A 21,671-nucleotide genomic window follows, 5' to 3' on the forward strand; every position below is an offset into this window, starting at 1 on the left:
CATTCCCTGCAGATAAATGGTGTTTGTGGTTTGTGATACACATTGAGGGAGAAGGCTTATTAGCACAAGGCATTCATAGTCTTTTTGCTAGCAAGAAATGGGAAACTCCTCTGGGCAGCAGAAAGCAGAGCATCCACTTCAGTAGTATTTTCTTTTTTTTTTCTTTTCCTTTCTTCCTTTTTTCACCTGATAAAGGCCGTTGGCTGCATTTCCTTAATTCCTATTTTTGACAGACAACTGAAGCAGGAATGTTATTAAACAGTTAGAAAAATCCTTTCTAACAACAAAGACAAAAATAACTGAATGCAAGAAAGGTTTAGGAACTCTCAGGGTCCAAAGCAAAGTGTCACCCTCGGACAGCTGAAGTTTGACAAGATAAACCTGCAACATTTTAAGCGCCAGATTCAAACCCTTGATCCACCGGGTGTTTTCCAGGTGACTTTGCTTAAACCACGTATCTTCATTTCACTGGTTAGATATGGTGCCTGAACATTTTTCTCCCATAGCATTGTTAGGAGTTCAGACATTTAAAAGTTGGAAACAGTTACGATGTAGAGAGGGTAAAGTTATTCTTTTTGCCTCCTTTGCCCAGCTGTACAAAAGCGGGTGCCCTACCGAAACAGCTGCGGCAGAGTCAGCTCGGCAGGGACTGACCCAGACTGGGGCGCGCCACCTCCTCCGCCACTAAATGGAGCACGCCAGGCAAGCGCACCAAGGTTGCCCAATCTTACGGCCCTCGGTGGAGGCAGTGTCAAGATCCTTCAGCTTCAGTACATCTTACAGTTAAACGCCGAATCAAATCCTTTCCCCGGCCCCCAGCGGCACTTTTTAGATACAGTTTTATACACCAGGTCAAAAATCAGTTAAGCATTTGACAAGAGAAAAGAAAAACATCTAAAGCAAACAAAACCCCCAATGTCAACAGAAATGGAGGAGGGGAGAAACAGTAATTTAAAAGTGACCCCGGGGGGGAGAAGTCAGTCTGATTTTCTTTGGATATAGTTGGGCAGGAAATCGTTGAGGTGGGTTAAAATACCTTTCTTGTACATGCTTTACAAAGAATTTCCTCTGATTACTAGAATAATATTTGTTTTCATGTCAATCTTGATAAATTACAGCTGTGGTGCTTTATTTCCTCTCACCCCTCTCCTTATTTTCATCTATTAATAGGCCTGCATGTATCCACACATCAATTAAAAATATACATATATACTTATTCTATATATAAACACTTCCATTTTGCCACCAAATTCCCTACATAACATCATCCTGGTCCTGAAATGTGTCATTTGCACTTATGCTACCGAGCTCACAGCACAACCCTTCTCTCCCCCTTCTGAGCCCAGGATCCCATGGATGTCCTAGACTGCACAGAGCCCCACGCACTGGGGAGAGCCAGAGGTGACGAGGAGGTAATTCAATTAACAGCCCCACACCCACCGCAGACTCACAAGTGGAAGTGCCAGAACGAGAGAAGCATAAGCCTGAGCAATATTGTGCATTTGGTTGTGTTTTTTTCCTTCTGCTTCCCCAGTTCAGAGGGAGGAAGGTGAGACATCTGAAGAAGCTTCACTATAATTCAGAGCTATTCAATTTTGCAATTTCAAAGCTATAGAAGTCTCTGGAAGTAGTTTTAACCAGGTATTTTAAGCCACCAATATGGTCAGCATTACTTCCAAATGACATTCTCCAGTACTTTCACTGGTGAATTTTGGAGTCCAGCATAGGAAGAAAGGGATTTATTCTTCAAGTTCAATATACCAAAATTCACATATTTTTTTAATCATTTGACTTACAGGAGAATTATGAAAATCTTAGTTCTTGTCACAGCTTACTTGCCCCAGGTGTCACCTACCTACTTAAAATACAACTCTGAACTAGTTCTCAGGCCCAAACTCAACATGCTTTCCAGACTCCAAGGAGAAACTGGAGACCCGACTGCACTGCCATAGCCCACTGAGTTTCATCAACTGATCAAGTCTAGAAACATTTTCTGATTTGAAGTTTTTCTTAAAGCCTCTGACAGTCACAACAGCTGCTTTATTTCTACACTGAGCAGCATTAACAAGAGAGCTATTTTGCTTTCTTTAAGAGGATTTAGCACAAATGTAAAAGAGGACTTTTATTACAGGTCCCACTAACCAGTTAGTTCTTAACAAAGCAGGTAGGTACCGTTTTGAACACAAGACTCCCTTCCCAGAAAGTTACCTGGAGGCATCTGACCTATTCCTACTGACAGGCAATGCATTCAAAGGTCTCCCCCAGGAAAGATTATCTCCTGGAGATGATTAGGAAATTTTACAGCTTGCATGCTGAGATTTTAACAGCCTTTAAGAACCATCCAGTTAGTTCAGACTGAAATTACTTCAAAAAGGAAAAGGAAAAAAAAAACCCACAAACTGAAAATGAGTGTATTAAAAACCAAGCAGACAAGAACTACTGGGCTGGGCGGTGGGACATAACGCGCAGAATGTGCTGTACCCTACAGGCACCCATCCCCAGGCCCTTCCTCCTGCGGGAGCTCTCTCCCAAGTCCAACGCTGCTAATTCACATGAGCAAGGGTCGGGAGGTCTGGCCCTCCGGTGCTCTGTCATGTCCTTCAAACTGCTGCCTCTTATCTGGCTGCTAAGGAACCACCCTACACACAAAGCCTAACAACTCCCAGCCACTTCATCTCACGCCACATAGCACTCTTTTGGCAGCCATAAAAGCATTAAGCTAACAAGTGGACTTGATAAATCAACTTGTAGCTTGGGTAAAACAAAGAGCAATGAGGAGCCTACCTGGAACTTGAACACCATCATTCAAGGGGAAGAAAAAGAAAAAAAAAAAAAAAAAAAGTCTGCCACCAATCACAACCTGATAACGCAAACCAAACAGCATAGCAACTCCTGGATCAGAGAAGGGCAACAGCAAGAGAGACGCAAGAAATCTGATCTGTTCTTCAGTAATCCTGTCTAAGGGCAGGCACCTAGACTGCAAGCTCCTGGCTCCAGAGTAACATTAACGTTGTACATCAGGCACTGAGTGGAACATAAATGGGGCTTACTGGTTGGGCTCTACATTGCAACAGTGAGAGGAGCTGACACTGCACCAGGACGCTGGCCAGCAGCTGGGGGGAGACAGCCCGCAAGCAGATGTAAGCAGTGGAGGTGCAGGTTGGGAGGAAACACTGGCAGCTACAACTACGCTTGCCTAAGAAAATGCAGGTGTCTAGACCCGCTTCGAAAACCATCTAAAAGGCTATTCTAAAAGAACGTCTCATGTACACACATGAAATTTCTCTAGATAGCTTGTTGCGGTGCTTTACTACCATTATTGTTAGAAAACTTTTCCCTAATATCCAACCACGCCTTCTTTTCCTACAAAACAAATAAGATTAAAAGAAATTAGCTACCAGCAGACATGGAGCACACCATTCTTTTCTGGTATCTTCTGACATATCAGAAAAGATATGGGTTTTGTTCATAGCCATTTCCGCCCTCTGGTCTTCTGAAAGAATGTTGTTTTCATATACAAAGCAGGGAGGAGCTGTAAAGTACGAGAAGTATTCAGATGGAACTCTACACTTCCAGGCTTCGTCCAGCAGAGACTGGATGAGATGCATTTGGCCTCCATGGCAAACAAGGGAGGACTGGGAACCACACTTCCCTTCAAACTGAATTTTATCCAAATACTTCTGCACACTCATTTTGCACTAGCTGAAGCTAGCTGGTCTCAGGTAAATCACACAGCTGAAGCAAGGAAGTTAGATGGGACAAAAGAAGAACACAGCACTAATTCACCTCACTCAATTTAGTATTTCAGTTGCCTCAAGTATGGCCAACAAGATATAGTCCACCCAACAGGAAGAGCTCTCAGGCTTTCCCTCACTCTCAGCTTCCCAGAAACCTAGAGAGATGTATGGCAACCCTTTAACGTGGAAGACAGCAGCTCAAAGAAGCTCACCATTAAAACAGAGCTAACGATTTCAGTACCCACCTTCTAACCATGTCTCTGGCCCAGCAAGAAATAACGCCAGCTTCTACAGCTTTTCCGCAACAACATTTAATATGAGAGCTAAGACAGGATTAATCTGTCAGCACATTCATTCTTGTGAGAGTCCAAATGCCCTTATTGCCCACCCAGCTCAGCACAAGTTGAATACATGATACACCTCATAACGTCAGGCCAGAAGCCTACAGGGTTTTCTAAAAGTAAGCAGAACAATACAAATGCTAAGCAAGATTGGCAGAAGGGACACCAATTTGCCCTTCGATATTCAAACACCAAAGGAACAGAAGATTTCAATACTGGCAGCTCTGTTTGGAAGCATCTGACAAACCCACTTAATAAAACCCACTGGCCTGAGGAAACGGGTTTTCTTGCAGCATTACTGCTCTCCAAAATGATGCAAAAGTACAAGAACAGAAATAGAGGATGAGTGGAGATGGCAGTTCTGAAATCTCACCAAGAGTTAATAAAAAGAACTATGTCATCTCAGGAACCTGAGGAGCACAGTAAGTGCTACCATTGCAGGAGCACAGCCCTGGGACTTTAAATCCAAGGTAACGACTCCACTTCCCGGCCAGCGAGCCACTTGCAGGATATCAATCCCGCCTACAACTCCTCAACGCGGGATGCTTCCCGCTGCTACCAGATGAGGGAAAGGGACCAAAGACCAGTGCATGGGAGCTGTCTCTCCAGGTGAGTAAGCAGCCGTTCATGGTGAAGATTTTTACCATAGCAAACATTAGAAGATACAAATGATCTTCTCACCCAGATAGGGATTCTTTCCTATTTTCTTCTTCATTTTGTTGTTGTTTTGTTTCTCCGAAATGGTTACAATTTCAGTGGCAGTGCTAACAGCAGGCCTAAAAACTACACACATTCAAGAGGCGGAAGTAAACAAATAAAGAATGATCTTGCTCATAAGTCAGCCCTAAAAGCTAATTCATTGCTTCCTATTTCAAATTGGTACGTGCTCACATCAGGAATGAGCTTGGCATATCATACTTGCTGGGAAAAATAATACACACAGGGAAAAAGTACAAGACGCTCACTGGTACATGGATCAGTTAAAGATCTAAACCACAATGTCTCGACTAACTACATGCCTAGGTAATTACAGTAACAGTTTAAAGGAAAACAGAAATTGTTTCAATTACACATTCAACAGTAACAGGAAAGAAACAGTGTTCAGAATATTAGAAATCATTTCCAGGACAAAAAGGTCTGCCCACCTGCAAAGACGAAATGCAGGCATTTCATTTATAAAAGAAACTTGCCTGTACATACTACATATTCTAGCAAAAATCAAGATGAATTTTCTAAGCAGAAAACCCTACTGCAGCTGCACAGACAAAAGCATATGTCTTAGCACGCACCGAGAATCACAGGCACCTCTCCCAAGGCCAATATCAAAACTGCTATGAAGACCCTTTCATCTGACTGCTGGCAAGTCTTTCCCAACAGGCGCTGAGCTCTCTCTCCTGTTGTTGCACATGCATTTCAATATTCACCACCCCCTGGGCTGAACTGAATTAAGACTGAAGGAAGTTTTCTTTCCAGCAGTATGATAGAGGGACTTCTGCTGCCAACAGCAAATGTGAAATAAGAGTGCTGGGTGTGCCAAGCAGGGCACTGCTCTTCAGAGCCTCGACAGCAATGGCAGGGAATCCTGTGGGACTCTCAGAGCTACAGGCTGGGTAAAATGAATATATACACAGGACAGTACAAAACCAGTGTTCAGTCAGTTGCTAACTTTCTGTTTCCAGAAAGCTGAATTAAAGAGGGACTCCCCGCCAGAACCACCTACCATAAAACCCATTATGAACAGACAGACTTCTGCTGTGAAGTTCAGACCCTGCTCTTTAAAAGTCTGGGTAAATTTTAGATCCAAGTACCAGAAAACTGAATTATGATTTCACATGTCTGATACAATTTCTTTCCAGCCATCACACGCTGTAGCTGAAAAATATTTCCTCTTCTTTGTAAACTGCTTTGATTATGAGCACCATATAACATCTAGGGACATTTGGTGCAGTGAAAGATCTCACAGCAAGGCTACCGTTAAATCTTTGCTGAGAAACAAGGCAAGCCATCTGTTTTACATTGTGTTTGAAATAATTAACTGATTTATGCATTACCAAAGTGAAAATTAATTTTATTCTACTGTGAGAAAGTTTGGGAAAAGTGGAAGTCTTTAGTAATCTTTAAAAAGAAAAAAAAAAAAAAGAAAAAAAGAAAAAAAGAGAAGTCAAGATTAGGCCAGACAAAGAGCCAGTTCCCACAAAAGGCATGATGGAGCTGTGCCAAATGCTTCTAAGAACAGAGCATTTTTTGGTTGTTTATTTGGAGCCAAATTTCTTATGCCTTCATTCTCTCTTTTATGGGTATTAATAAGATTTCCACATAAATCTGTCTCTACTTAGTCATCTTCACCACTGTCAGACTTCAGAGTCCTTCATGAAGAAGGATTGCCAACACAAATGTTTGTGATGTCACACGAGCCGCACTATCACTCCAGCCATCACTCAGAACAAACAGTCCCAAAAGGTGAAAGGCCACTACAGTCTATGGAAAGCAAGGGATTAAAAGAGATATATATAATCTCATTAGAATTAAGAGACTCTGAAAAGAGGGGGAGAGGGGAAATAATAGTGGTAATCGACTAAATGCATTTCTTGATTTGGTGTTAACAAATGAAAAACTAGCGAGCATCTTTCTCCAATTAATACATATTCTTAAGACACACTTCACACACTAACCGGGAATTTTACCTGTGCTTATCTGAAACTGCCTTTCTTTGATTCTTATTCTATCTATTTTACAAGCCTTTCACATTCATATCACATACTGTGACCAGAGCATATCTGTCATTGATGTATGGAAATTTCCTCCAAGGTACTAACAAATTTTTGCATTCAAACTTTTGCATTTAGAGCCACATGACTCTATCATCCCTTAAAATCTGAGGTAGCATCTCTGTAGACTCAAACTGATGGATGGATCTCTCCAGCTCAGCAAACAAACGTCCACCCCCCCAAAACAAACAAACAAACAAAACCAAAATCAAACCAACAAAAAAAAATGACCAGATGTTCTTGAATCTGGTTGAAGGGAAGTAAGTGATGAGTTAAGGAAAAAAAATATCACCAGACAAAACTGTAGTGTTTCTTGGGTATCAGTCACAGTCTGAAACAAATCTGATCCACCTTCCTTAGACATGGAAGCAGAATCAAGTGACCAATGCCCACCCTGAACTTGTTTGGCCTGTCTTCCACGAGAGAGGAAAGGGGTCTCAGATTTGCTGGGCTAGAAGATAGGGAATGACGCAGGAATAATCAGCTCATTGATGTAAACACTCCTAGCTCAAAAAGGAACATCTGACCATTCACTGCATCTCAGAAGAGTGGCACTAAGCTGTTAACTCAAAGCATGTGGGCATCGATACCACGACATTTCTCCTAAGTTTGCTTTTCATTAAATAAACACTTGGGGGGGGGGGGGGAAAACCAAACAAAAAAACAACAAAAAAACCCACCCTTACATACATCCAAGAAGTTAGATATATAAAATTTCACTAAAAACATCTGAGATTGCAAATTCAAGCATTCAAAAGATAGCGTACAACATAATTATGCTTACAAACACTGATTCACTGTTTTAGATAGCAATCCATTAAGATAACAGGAAAGATAGAAAGCAACTTTCTGGGCTATCAAGTTTCTGCCTGAAGTTTTCATCTCCTTAACCTGCTATTATGAATGATTACGACAATCTGATCGTTACTTTTATCTCAGTTCTAAAAACCTTAACCAAATAAAAGACCCAGGGGCCCCTAGGCCAAGTTCTCATGAGTACACTGCATGACTGTAAAGGAAGCTGTTTTGTCACGGCTCCCACTAGCTGAGGATTTGGGCTGGGTTTTTTTAAGTGCAGATCAGTAAATTTTGCAATACACTGATTTCACTTTAAAAATCAACATTTTCCTCAGCATCATGTTTCCACTCATTTGAGAAGAGACAATATATAACGCAAATCAGAACATGAAATAAGCACACATATTTGCAGCCGCAAATTCCCTTCCATTAAGGAGCTGTACTAATTCATGGCCAAGAATTTTATCATTTTTGATCACAGATCAGTTACAGTTTCCAAAAGAATAATAAAATCTAAACATGACAGCATGTCCAGGCATGAACATAGAATTTAAAATTCTGTGTTTCCAAAGTCTGCTTGAGTGGCAGATCACAGCGCAACAAGTCAGGAAATCTTAAGGTTAATCTTAAGGATCTTCTCTCTTGTCTATGTATAATAGAAAAGCAAAAGATGATTCTAGATCCAAGGATGATGGCAGCTAAAATATTGGAATGATAAACATTGAATCTATGCCTCCACTTGCTATCCACAAGTATATACCATCCATCAACCCTGAATAAGAACATCACATGTTTTAGGACTAGGTTTACACACCACAGACATCAGAAGAGTAAGCTGAAATGAAGAGTGGATAGATTTAAGAGGAAGAAGATAGACAATCTATCTTTACTACTTCACTTAAAAATGTTCAAGAACTCTCCAAGAAACTTTTGGGTTTGCCATCTCTCTCTGTCTCACCACATCACAGGTATCAGAAAGCTAGGTTTAGATGTCCTAAATTTCAGTTAAACCCCAGTGCCTAGTATTTCCTCTTAGCTGGCTCTAACTCCAAAGGGGCCTTGCCAAGAGGAAACAACAGGCTTGGATCCTCAAGCGGAATTTAAGCTGGAATATGTGCTTTAGTGCCAGCACTAAAGCTGATGCTGGCACCCCAGTCCATCTAATTGTTGCACTATTATCCCATGCTCCTCTATTACACTGCTTGACACAAACACGGCAAGCTTAGTAAGAATTAGCATTTTGTATGCTGCAACTCAGAAGTCACTTTTCAATATCAATATGGCACAGACAGTATTTCTCTGCCACTGAACAGCTTTCTCAGTACAGTCTCTGTAATGAGGCACATACAGAGCCAGTGCTGCCTGAAATAATCAGATTGTACACACCTGTTGGTATACCTGCCTGCTTCTGGGCAGTACTAAATGTGTTTGCTTCCCCACAAGTCAGAGGAAAGATGAATGCTCTGCAACTCTGAGCAGAAGTCTTTTACTGGAAAGGATAGGGCTCCCCTTCCACTCTGACCCGCCTTTTAACTTCTGAATCTCTGGCAGAGTCTTCCTCGCAGCTCCGTTCCTCACAAGCATATGGGAAGTACAGCATTAAATCCTTTAATAGAAAATGTTTATTCATTTGCAGTTTTGTGTAATCAGCAGACAATTACAACTGCATTTAAGAATGGCACTTGCATATGAATTAAGCTGGTCTTAAAAAAAAAACCCTCGGTAATGGCATATTAATTATGCTGCAACATTTTGCCTCGTACAGAATTCAGGATCAACAGAAATGCAGCAAATTTCAGGGAACTGTCGCAATAAATAAATTTTCAGAGCTGTCTTAATAAACAACAAATACTAACTAGTCCACAGCTTCCCTGAGAATAGGTACATGGCAGCAATAACATATCCATTACACATAACAGAGTAAGTTTTACCAGCTAAAGCTCATCATCCTTATCTGTAAAAATTCGAGTCACCTATTTATTTCAATTGGTCTTCTCACACTTCTAACCAGCCAGAGCTCCACGCTGAACAAACCCCCATTTATGCCCACAAGAATGACACCAGCTCAGGCTACGCAGGGACCTCATCAGCTCCTTCTGCCCAGCCAGCCCAGAGCTCCATGTCACAGCTAAAGCTAGCGGCAAGTCAATCTAGGCACCAAAGATACCATGTAAAGCACCTATATGGCTTTGCACCTCTAGAATAGAGTTGTAGCACCAAGTTCCAGTTTGAATATTGGAACACATGCATTTGTAAGACACGAGTATTTATTTGTTGATCAAAATCCCTACTCAAGTATTTACAAATAAAAGAAGAAAATTTTTGCAAAACTTGGCACACATTTGCAAGTCAAGAAAGAAAAAGAAAGATTAAAACTATAACAAATCAAAAGTCAAGCAATGGTTACAGAGGCTGGCGTATTAAGAAACATGACTGCCTGTGGAGACATCAGAAAATATTACTAAATATCTAGAAAGAACAGTGTCGTACGTAACTCAGCCTGCAGACTGTGCTGTCAGAGCCTAACGAAGAATTCTATCCCTCTAGGCTACACAATACTAATTTGAGTGTGTATATACATACGTACACACTCACGGATATGGATGTATAAAGATATATGTATACGTGTGTGCACACACATCTATAAAAACATGCTACAAGGTCTCAGGTCACATTTCAAGCAGCACAACCAACATTAGCTTTGAATTACTTTTTTTAAAATAAGAGAATGGTTAGCTGTTAAAAAAAAAAAAAAAAGCTCTCTGCAGATTTGTGCATGGGAACACACTCTCCTCCTGCACTAATGACTGAACTGAAAGGATCAGCCTGTTACCCTGGGAGGACCAAGCACTCTCAATTCCCATTGAAGTCAGTGGAGGCAGGGAGGACATTATCACTAATCACTACAAAAAGAACGTTATAAAAATAGCATTTTTAACAAACCTTTACTTGTACAATATAAATTTTAAAATATCACTGAAAAACCTCCAGGAGAAGTTAAAGGTATTCATTGTCTCACAAGAGTAAGATGCAGAGCTACATCTCAGCACAAGTATTCCTGCAACAATTCCACTGACAGACTCAAACTAAAACTCCAGCCACATGTAAAACATCTTATCAGTTATCTTGCAATTATAAATGCACCCAAACACACTTAAGTTCCTTATCAACACAAAATACAGTGACTAGACCTTGTCAAGAGTAACCTGTGGTTAGGATCACCAGTAAAACTCAAGAGAAAGGTACTCGAAAACTCTATCAGCATCCAACACTTTTTTGCCACTCACCAAGCAACTATCAGGGGAAGGATTTCAGTATTACCAATATAGAAATAGCCCTGTCTGCATTAGGGGTGGGCATATGTGGTGGAAATGAAGCAGCATAGCCTACTCCGCAAGGCAACCCAAGTTAGATCTGTTAGCTGATGAGTTCTAACAGGCTACAATAAGAAAAAGACAGACAGACAGGAAGAAGCTCACAATAAAAGCACTTGAAACTGCATTAACAGAGGCAAGCATGGATACCATGGTTGTGCAGCCCTTTTTAATCTACACTTTTGCACAGAGGTCTGCACCTTTCTACAGCTGTCATTTCAATTGAGATTTAATACATGAACATAGACAAGGTTTCACAAGTTTTACTCTGCAGGCAACAAAAAGTTTGGGCGAGCATATCTAGATTACTGCTCATAGAGGTGGAGAAAAAATTGCTTGGATGTAGCTCCTCAACCCACGCATCACCCTTTCCAAGTGCCTTCACCCATTGCTGCTCAGACAGCAAACATAAATGCTCCTGAGGGTGCCTTTGCAGACTGCCACCTGAGTGCCTTCATCGCCACCACAGGGCAGACAGCCCACCACTCCGGCCTCTTCAGCAGCCCCACATTCTCATTTTAAGGTAAATTTGGGGTGTACGTTTTTGCTAAGGGTCAGTATTTTTATGTAACATAGGTAACAAAACATATTAATGTTCTGCCTATCCTCCATGACATTAAAGGCAAACATACATTGGTTTATTTAAAACTGTAGAGCAAAAGTAAGCACAAGAGACTAGCAGAAGTATCTGTACTCCAGGGTAAGGAACAACTTAGGTTATGGCTGGTGCCACGGCTGCAACTCCAGCATACAGAGATGCTAGCAAGGTATCATCAACCCGCTGGGAGTGCAGTAATTCAAAAAACAGTTAACCTTCGGCATTCAGACACTCAATTCTTTCCCCTTCTGGAATTAATTTCAGACAAATTTACTTACTTGCTTATGGACAAATTTACGCAAACATCAGTCAGAAGGATACTGCTCAGAACAAGTAATGTTCAGGTTTGAGGTTTAGTAATAATTCTTCTCCTACATTATTATCATTTACACAAAGAAAACTAGTCTGCAAGCTTATTCAAAGAATCAAGAAGCTTCTTTAAAACAAAAAATAAATCCAACAACCATCAGTGACTTGATCCTCAAAGCACAGCAAGTGATACGGCTTTCCAGCAGACATCATCATATTTCACACAGCTTTTAATGAAGCTGAGGTAATTCTAAGAGGACCAACCAGTCTAAAAGGAACAGTTGCTTTTTAAACCATCACGAAGGTCTGTCTCAGGAGTTCAGCAACCATCAGAAAAGCATCCTGAGTATATCTGAAAGGCATCACTCCTACAGAGTTAGGCAGACAAAAATCCCATTAAAAACGTTTAATGATGCAGAATATAATTTTACTTTATTTTAAAATTCAAAGCATAAATTCTTACTACAAAACAAAGCCCACTTAAGCAACGTACAAAATACAAAATGCAAGTAAGCCACTTTAACCCCGCGTATTTCACTGGCGGGTTAGGGGTGTTAGACAAGGAGGCCTCAGCTATGCTCTGAGCTATTTCTGATATGTGGAGGTTTCGTATTTTTCCAGCCTTGTGCAGGGGGAGAAGGAGAGCCTTTAGCTGTATCGATGCCCATAAATATCTTCTCCCTAATTGTTTTCAAGTAGTTAATTGCAGTAAAAATACGAACACGGTCATGCAGCGATAGGTCCTGGTCAGTGGACACTTCAGATAAAACAGTGAGGTCACTAAAGCATACCACAACAGAGTAACCAACTGGGAAATTTCTTCCTAACTAGTATCAGATTAAAAAAAAATAAAGCCAGTTTTTCTAATCCTCAACCTACTTGACATAAGAAACCTCTAAACTTCAATAAATAATAAATACAAATGTCTAAGGATTTTAGAAATAGCTCCACTTATACCTTGTGACACACGTTCTACTATCAGCGGGTATTTCTATCTCACACATCCAGACTTCTTCCTAGCAGTTTAAAACCAAACGGTTGGGGTTTGGGGGGTGTGGTTTTGTCTTTTTTTTTTTTTTTTTCCTCCCTCAAATTCCCTTCTATTCTTCCATTTTTAGGAAAATACCTATTCCTGACTCCTCAGTCAGGTCTACTTTTGCATATCTTTCCAGCTTCTTCTTAGATGATTATCAGAGGTTTGGGCTATCTGTAGACCCCAACCATTCATTCTGGCTGACAAAAACTCACTACAGCACTCCATACCGGGACTTCGCGAATCTAATTTTGCTATAATACTTCACACACAGAGACTTTTTCGGTGACCAGCACTGCCAGCTGACACAGTGTCTTTTTCCTGACAGATTCCAAAATTAACAATGTAATTTCACCAACCAAACTCTTCTAGCCGATATGCTTCCTGCGCTGTATATTTTACCTTTCGTTCAGCAACCCTTAAGGCGGCATTAGGAAACCATCCACCTGCCTCCTGTGTTCAACAGGAATGAAGAACCATTTGCCTCATCAGCACATTCTGCTACTGTGCTCTTCCTATGGCATTTCCCATTTTATTTATAAACAGTTATACGTGTGACTAGAGTCATGAGGTTCCACAACACATAAAGCAATGGTGACTCAGTCTATTTTTCCGGATTCTTGACAGATCCGGAAGCAGCTTCTTCTTTGTACCGCCATCTCCAGTTACGCTCATAATCGGCATTTCGAAGGCCAAAGCCTACTACCGCTCTTCTTCCAATTATTTTTTTGTTAGCACCCCCAAAGAGCTCAGCTTAGAGAGGCGAAGTCTTCTTTCCCGGCAGGTTCGTTGACCTGCCCCTACCCCACCGCGCTCACCCAGGTGTTCCGCTAAAGGCAAAACGTTGCAGCCGCCCTCCTCAGCCCCGCGCCCAGCCTCACCCCCGACGGACCGAAGCCAAGGGCTAGGAGAAGCCAGAAGCGCAACTGGAATCGCAGCGGATAGACAGGAAAATGTGACAAAAATAAAATAGAATTCAAATAAAAGAAAGGCTGAGTTAAGTACCACGGACAGATTTTGTTTATTACGCTTTTAAGGCGGCGAGTGCCGGCGCAGAACAGGGGCTCTCGTGCCCTCTAGGGGTCCGGCCCCGCCACCGCCGGCCCCGCCCCCGGCCCCGCCCCCCGGCCCCGCCCCGCCCCGGGGCTGCGCGCACCCACCCCCGGTTTGGGGAGGGGGCGCGGGGATGCATAGCACTGCCGTAGCATAATAGGAGTAACGATAAGAATAAATAACGAGAGGCTCGTAACAATTCCATACGCCCACACCGAGGGAGAAGCAAAGCAGCTCGAACTCTGCGTTACAAAAAAGTAAAAGCTTGATCAAAGGGTGCAGCAGTTCTTCCTCTCCCAACCTCACTTCATCTCCAAAAAGACGTCAGAAAGAAAAGCACTGATATTCCCCACAAGGTAAAACGTGGACACACATCACATTTTATGTCTTTTTTTTTTTTTTTTTTTTGCTATTTCTCAAATCGTTACCCCTGATGCAGAGAACTCCTGATGCTACCAGTGTACTTGCAGCAGGGCTTACAGCAAACCAAGTTAAAAAAACCAACCAACCAAACAAACAAACAAACCAAAAAACCAAACCAACCAAGCAAAAACCTGAAAAACTACATAGTCCAAAGGAGAGGCATTTATTTCTGAGTGACACGCTGACTAACACAGAAGAGACTCTGAGGAAAGGGTTTGGTAATTCATCGAGAAACTTTTTCAAAACTACGCAGAGAAGAAAAAATGCACACAAAGAAAAACCTGACTTCCACTTTGTTATCCGAACCTTTACATTTATTCCTTATCCGTCAAGCAGTATGCTACAAGCTGTACATCTCCCATTAGATTACCTAAGTAAATCACAGCAACTGGCTCAAAGCTTTAATTACAGCTTTTTATTCTCAGACCATTTAGGATGCAGTCAGCTCACCCCCATTTTGAGCCCTGCAGTTTGCAAGCACCAGAACCCAGCAACCTTTCCACTTCCAGGATGGGATTATTTTTTTTATATTACTTTTTAAAGAAAAAAAACCCAAGCAATATTCCTTCAATTTGCAAAATACAGCTATGTCTCAGTCTCTTGCAAAAAAGAGTTGGAACGCAAGCACCCTAACAGCAGATTAGGACAAATTCATACAAATGTCGCAGTTAACGTCCAAAACATCATGTGTCACTGTTTTTCCCCTCCAGCCCCCAACAAGCTTCTCAAAACACATTTCATACACAGGATCACTGTTCTGGCTGTTTATTTAATTAACATGACAACCCAGCGTACACAGGATTTCTTTCAGTTCCCCAGCTTTGCATTTTCACACTTCAGGCAGAAAGAGCAGAAAGTCACTACTGTATTTTACTTTTTTTGCCAATATGCCATAATATACATTTCTTGATTTAACCGATTGACAAAAATAGATTCTAAACCAATCGTGAGAGTTTCAGCAGCAGTTTTTACATTTTTGTGAAGTTGAAAGAAAAAGGAAAAAAAAAAATCTAAGTAGAGCGGGTTTGCGTCAATGAAGCCATGCAAAAGAAAATAAAGTATTACATCTGGAATCCCTGGGTGATTTTTCCTGGAGCCTTACTTAAATATTTTACACGGTTGTGTTTCAGCAAGTCACCAGATGACATAACTCCTCAGTATTCCTCGGTTTCTAGTGACCTAAATGCTAATGCCAGTAAACCTTATCAGAGTAATTACAGCTCAGTAAAGCTTATTAGCAGAAGGACGTATATGGTATATAACACCGCATGTCTAACAGGAGACCATAACTTCTGACATACATGAAGTTCAATATCTAAATTTAATTGCCTTCTCCTCTGCAAAATTTTAAATCTCTGTATGTTGCACTCTGATCTCTCCTATTTTCAGGCCAGAGGGCAGGATAAGTAATATTAAAAATTAGTTATAACATAAGGGACATCTGTCCTTTTTTTAGGGTAGAATGATAGAGAACCGGGGGGGGGGGCAACATATTCCTGCCACTTACAAAGCTCTCACTGTCAAACAATGAGAAGAACAGATAAAGCCTTAATTTTCCCTTGAAAAAAACCCAACAAATACATTTCTTTCCCTCCTCCATTTCTTAGATCTTATCGCTGAAGAGATATCTTTGACCATGTGAACTGTTACAGTATTGTCTTCTCAACTCTGCAGACAGGCAGCGATAACGACAGTCATGGCTCACGACTTTCCCAGGCTACAGACTGGGAACAGGCAGAGTCACCATCCAGAACCCCATGAAAAATGGTCAAATTGAGCAAAAACCCCTCCGCAGCCTCTGGAGGAAGACAGAGGAGTCTGGCACCAAAGCTACTTATCTGAAAAAATAACTTTTTAAAAGGAGAAACAGGCAGGGAAAGATGTGGCAGCACAAACCAGCTACCAAGTCTCAAACCAATTAAAAATAAGTGACAGCCCCTCAGATGTCCCTCAGCGAGGCAAACAGCTTTCCACTTCTCCAACCGCTCAGAAGGAGGAAAACAGCAAAGAGAAAGAAGGAAAGAAAATGGGTAGAAAACCTCTCTGCCCCAGGAGCCAGAGGACACGGGTGGGAGTTCGCACACGGAGCTGCTGGCCTGGCAGCTGGAGACGTCGGAGCTGCAGGAGAAACTCCTCCGTCCTGGCGCTACCTCCTGCACGGATCGGGGCTTTTCAGCAGGGCAGGACGCAGCACCTCGCTAGTACCTTCTCCTACGGGGTTGTGTCACCCACTGCTTTGGGAACTAGAAAGTACTTCAAACCCTGATGCATGCTGTACCTGTGACAGTGTTCTGACTAAGGAAAAAAGAAATCTAAAAAGGCTAAGCAAATTGAACTACTTGCAGCAGCTGCTCTAGCTCATTTAACACACACTTGTAATGAATCCAAGTTAACTGGAAGCTTCCCATTCCCCCCAAACAAAACAAACAAGAAGCAAGGCTTAAAAGAAAAATGGGGAGTCTTTGGCATAGTTTAAAATTGTCCAGCCCTACTATCTCCTGTGGAGTATTTTACCCACCAAGGCGAAATCATTCCTTTGGACTGTTGTATGTCAAGATTAACACACAGAGGCACAAGCTCCAAAGCACACGGGCCATATATTTCAGTGGGAAACACCATGACATAGAACCCGTTTCTGCCCCGTCCCCCGCCTCCCCACCTCCTCTCCACACTTTTAGGAAAAACTAAAATGTTTAAAGTGAAGAAGAAACTCCAAAAGTCATCATCTTGGTGGTACCTGCACATTTACCACAAAAAAAAAAAAAAAAAGAAAAGATTTTTTTTTCCGTTCATTCACTGTCTTATCCATCCATTCACAATTTCTCTCCGCAGCCTCTCTCAAATCTGGGTGAGCTAGCCCTCAAGGAGGTGAGCATCCTCAGACAGCATTGATGAATCAGAGGGAGACAACACTCAGCTGGGAGCAGGATCAGGCTATTACAAAGCACACATTTCTCAATGAGATCTACACACACGCCAAACTGGAAGCTTTTAATCCAAAGAATTTGCCAAAGCGGACGAAGAGAGAGACATATACAAAAATCAACCACAAAAACCAGAATTAAATGAGAAACTAGTAAAGAGCACTTTTAGCACCAAAAGAAACTGGTTTGATTTTTGATGGTGGGGGGGGGTTTAATGAAATGGTTTTTCTTTTGAAATTCTTTTGGGAAATTATTAGCAACTAAGACAAGATGTTTCTGCAGAAGGAGTAATTTAGCGACATATGCATTTCCAGCCACTCCTACTAGCAGCTTAAACAGAAGTATACATTTAATTTTAAATACGCTAATACCTCTGTGATATTAGTTTGCAATTCCTGGTACTGTCCTTTGTATCACAAGGCCACATAGATTCAATTCAGTATTCTACTAGGGAAAAATTCAGATAACTGAGATGTGTGTGACTAAAAAAAATAAATTCAGAAACTCTGACTTTTGTAGAATCTCGTATCACAAAGAGGCAGATAGGGAAGGAATCACACTCTGGAAAAATAAAAGCTTAATGAAGTGCTCAGTGATAGGAAAGATTACACAAGAGGCAATGGGAAACATCTCTAAAACTTCACCTAATGCTACTCAGCAAATGAAAGCATTTATTTCAAAGCAATAAAGTAGATCCATTTCCTGATGAAAATTATTGGCAGCTCCCAGACGTATTAACAAGGTATCTTTCGGACCAGAAACATTCAGGGTATGTTTTTTAAAAACAGGGGGTGAGGGAAGGCCTGGTTTTGTTTATAAAGCCCTCACCTCTATTTTTAACATGTTATATTTAAAAACTGCCCAAAAGAGAAACATTTACCTATGGTTTCTTTAAGTCTATGGGGAGCTGATTTTTGCTATAAACACAAACTTTGTTTGCTATAAGAGACTCCCACTTCTCCCAGCATTTCTTCAAGGTCCTTACAGAGCTTTGTTTCAGTTTTTCCATTTTTCTATCTTGCTAACATTTATTTAAGAGGACAGCTTTTAGGGAGGAAAGTTCACATACACACAGCCACATTGTGCTTAAAAAAAAAAAAAAAAAAAGACAAAAAGCCTCCCCAAACTCAAAAGTAGTCATCCATTTCTAATCACGCAGTGACGCAAGCAATACCAGATCTCGCTATTGATTAATAGTGAGTGAGAACAAAAGAAAGAGAAATTTGCCAAAATCCTGCAGCAGGTAAACTGTACGGTGGCCAGCTAACTCCAGTCCAGCTCCACAGCCTGGAAGCAGGAATTGCTTGGGGCAAAGCTGACCACTGTCCTCAAGTAGCACATCATTTCGGGGGGAAGAAATCTACCTTGTTATCCATCACCAGTTTAACATCCTGGTATACGTAGATGATCTGAATTCCCTCCATAAGAAAAGAGGACATGATCACAAACTAGTGAGCTCTGTCTCCAAATGATTACACTTAGAGATGTCAACTAAAAAGCTGCTTTTATTTGAAGTGTGAGAGTGAATGGAAATATGTTTTAAACCTTACAAGTTATTATTGTAAGAAACCATGAGAAATGCCTAGCATCATCAAGTAAGTATAAACAGTTTTAATTTCTTGCCTTAGATATTGGATTTACAGATAATTCTTACACCCTTCTCTCTCTCTCAGTTCCTGCTGAAGTCAGAACTGGATCAGCTTTCCACTTTTTCACACTGTATTTGCCTGGACACTGTGGTAAATATTTATTTTATCTAAACAAAAATGTTAAATAAATAAGTACATTTGTTGTAAAATAAGCCTCAAGTATATAAGGTTGTCAGGCCCTCTTCTAGAAAATGTCACAACCAACCACAAAGGGATGTAATCAAACCTTTTCCAGAAACAAACTAGCCACCCACACCATATGGTTAGATGCCATTACTTGGAAAATACTTAGCTGCTTATCCAGCAAGCAACCTGAAAGAAAACCTTTGCTGTACGGCAATATGCTTCAGTTGACCTTAGTGCACAGAGTAGTTTTCAATACTAATTGAAAAAGAAAGCTTAACACCATTTGCCACTTATTTTCCCCCAGGTTTCCCTTTCCACCGCTCAGCAAGGGTTGCACTGACTTTCAATACACTCTGTTACACTCGACCCATCCAACGATTCTTTTGTGGGGCAATCTTAAATCTCAAAAAAATTGAGAAAACGCTTCGAGCGCAGAACTAAGCTGACCTTGTGTCCATGGCAGGATTCTACACAGCTGTGCAGTAAAGATAATGGTGTTTGCTGCTTTTTTTTCTTTTTTTTTTTTTTTAGGTGTGTATTTAAAAGAACGCATTGCTGGTAACAGAGTAAGTTCTCACTCATCCATTCAAATCACGGCCTCTTAAAGGAAGCAAAGCTGAGATAAATCGCATGTGCCTCATACCGGATCCCACAACCACAGCAGAGCGGGAATTATTGATCACACGCACAGGAACAGCCTTGGGGAGGCAAAGTGCAAAGAGGAGCACCGCGCTGTGCGGGCCAGCCTCAGAGGACACGCTATCACCCTGATAAGGGACTTCTCCCACCGAGGACAAGCTGCGTGGCTCGCTCACACACACACCCCCCTCCCCCCTTTAAAGCTTAAAGCAAGTTGAATAGGGCTAAGCTACCTTTCCAGGTAGCCGGTAAGTGATGCTGGGAAACCCGAGGGCTGTGCCGAGGGCAGGTTCCCACCAGCTCCGAGAGCCAAGCGGGTACCATCCGCGCCAACCTTCCGCCAGGCTTAAGAAAAGCAAGCGCTGGTGATGGCTGTGAAAGAAAAGACAACCCCGAGCGCTCTGCCCGTCGCCCGCAGCCGGGGCGAGTCAGGCTGGGTCCGGAGAGCCCCGCTCCCCCCCGGCCCCGGCCCCGGCCCCGTCCCGGGGCGGCCGCCCGCGGCTCTCCGCGCCGCGGGGCGCCGGGGAAAGCCCGCACCGTGCTCGGCCCCTCCAGCGGGGAGGGCACAGCTCCCCGCGCCTCCGCCGCCGCCGGCGGGACCCCCACCCGCCGCCAGCAAAGTTTGGGACCCGCGTGTCGTTCCCCCCCCAGCCCCTGCCCTACCTGCTCCCGGGGGATGCAGGGCAGCGAGGTCCGCCGGTGGGTCTTGCTGCCGCCGCCGCCCGACATCTCGGGGGAGATCATGGAGCTGGACCGCCGCCGCCGCCTGAGCACCGGGGCTTCGTCCGCGGCCGGGGGGGCGGCGGGAGGCTCCGCCAGCGGGGCGGCCCGCCGCGGGGGCCAGAGCCGGTCAGCGCAGCCGGCCAGGAGGATGCCCAGCAGCCCCAGCAGGTAGGCCAGGTAGGGCCGCCAGGACGCCGGGACCTTCTCCAAGGCGACGAGGGACGTGGTCCTGGCCGCGCTAGTCACGGCGAGCATGAGGACGCCCTGCCTCAGCTTCAGCACCAGCCATGTCACGGCGGCCAGGCAGCTCAGCACCACCCCCGTGGCGGCGAGGGAGAGCAAGTGATCCTCCCCCGCCGCCAGCGCCGTCTGCGCCACCGCTTCCCCCCCGCAGCAGGCGGCCAGCAGCAGCGCCGCCGTCCGCGGCCGCACGCCGCCGCGCAGCAGGTAGCGGCCCGCGCCGAAGAAGGCGCCGGCCAGGCCCAGGGGCACGGCGCCGGGGGGCAGCCAGCCCCAGCCCCAGCCCCGCGGCCCCGCGCCGCCCTCCGCCGCCAGCTCCCGGCCGCGCTCCCCCCGCACCAGCCTCACCACCAGGGCCAGCAGCACGGAGAGGGAGCCGGCGCACAGCGCCGAGGAAAGTTTCCGGCGGCGCCAGGTCTCCCGCGGCGGCGGCAGCGCGGCCCGGGAGCCCGGCCCCGGCCCCCCCCCCTCCGCTGCCGCCGCCCCGCCGCCGCCCCGCGGGGTGCCGGGCTGCCGCCCCGCCGGCGGGCAGCGCCCGCTGCAGCCCGGGCTCCGCGCCTCGCCGCCGGCCATGGCCTCGACGGGCCTCCCCGCGCACCGCGGGCCCGCGCCCCGGGGCTTATTCGCAGCCGGGCAGGGGCCGGGAGCGACCCCTCCGGCGGCGGTCAGCGGCGGGCGGCCGGGGGGCGGCGGGCCGGGGGCGCTCCCCGCCGCAGCGCCGGCATTTCCTGCGGAGCTCGCCCCCCGCTCGCCTCCTCCCCGAGCGCCCAGCGCCGCGCATGAAGGGCTGGGGAGCGCCTCGCCCCCTGCGCGACCACCCCGGGCCTGGGACGGGGGTGGGCGCAAATTCAAGATTTTTCCAAAAGCGCAAGAGAGGGAGAGACGCGGGGAAATCCTAAGCGGTGCAAGAAAAGGGACGGGGGGCGGGGGGGGGAG

The 21,671-nt window shown here is 44.2% G+C and overlaps 1 protein-coding gene across 1 annotated transcript in view; it reads right to left on the reverse strand.

Moving 5' to 3' along the window:
• Nucleotides 1–20,850, reverse strand: part of PDE3A (phosphodiesterase 3A) — a 258,441-nt gene extending 237,591 nt beyond the window's left edge. Inside the window, exon 1 of the mRNA XM_052789893.1 lies at nt 20,436–20,850. Coding sequence (XP_052645853.1) covers nt 20,436–20,750 — 315 coding nt within the window. The 5' untranslated portion in view covers nt 20,751–20,850. The remainder of the gene's footprint in view (nt 1–20,435) is intronic.
• Between the last annotated feature and the right edge of the window lie 821 nt (nt 20,851–21,671).

Source organism: Harpia harpyja, chromosome 6 (genome assembly GCF_026419915.1).
Source record: "Harpia harpyja isolate bHarHar1 chromosome 6, bHarHar1 primary haplotype, whole genome shotgun sequence".
Lineage (NCBI taxonomy): Eukaryota > Metazoa > Chordata > Aves > Accipitriformes > Accipitridae > Harpia > Harpia harpyja.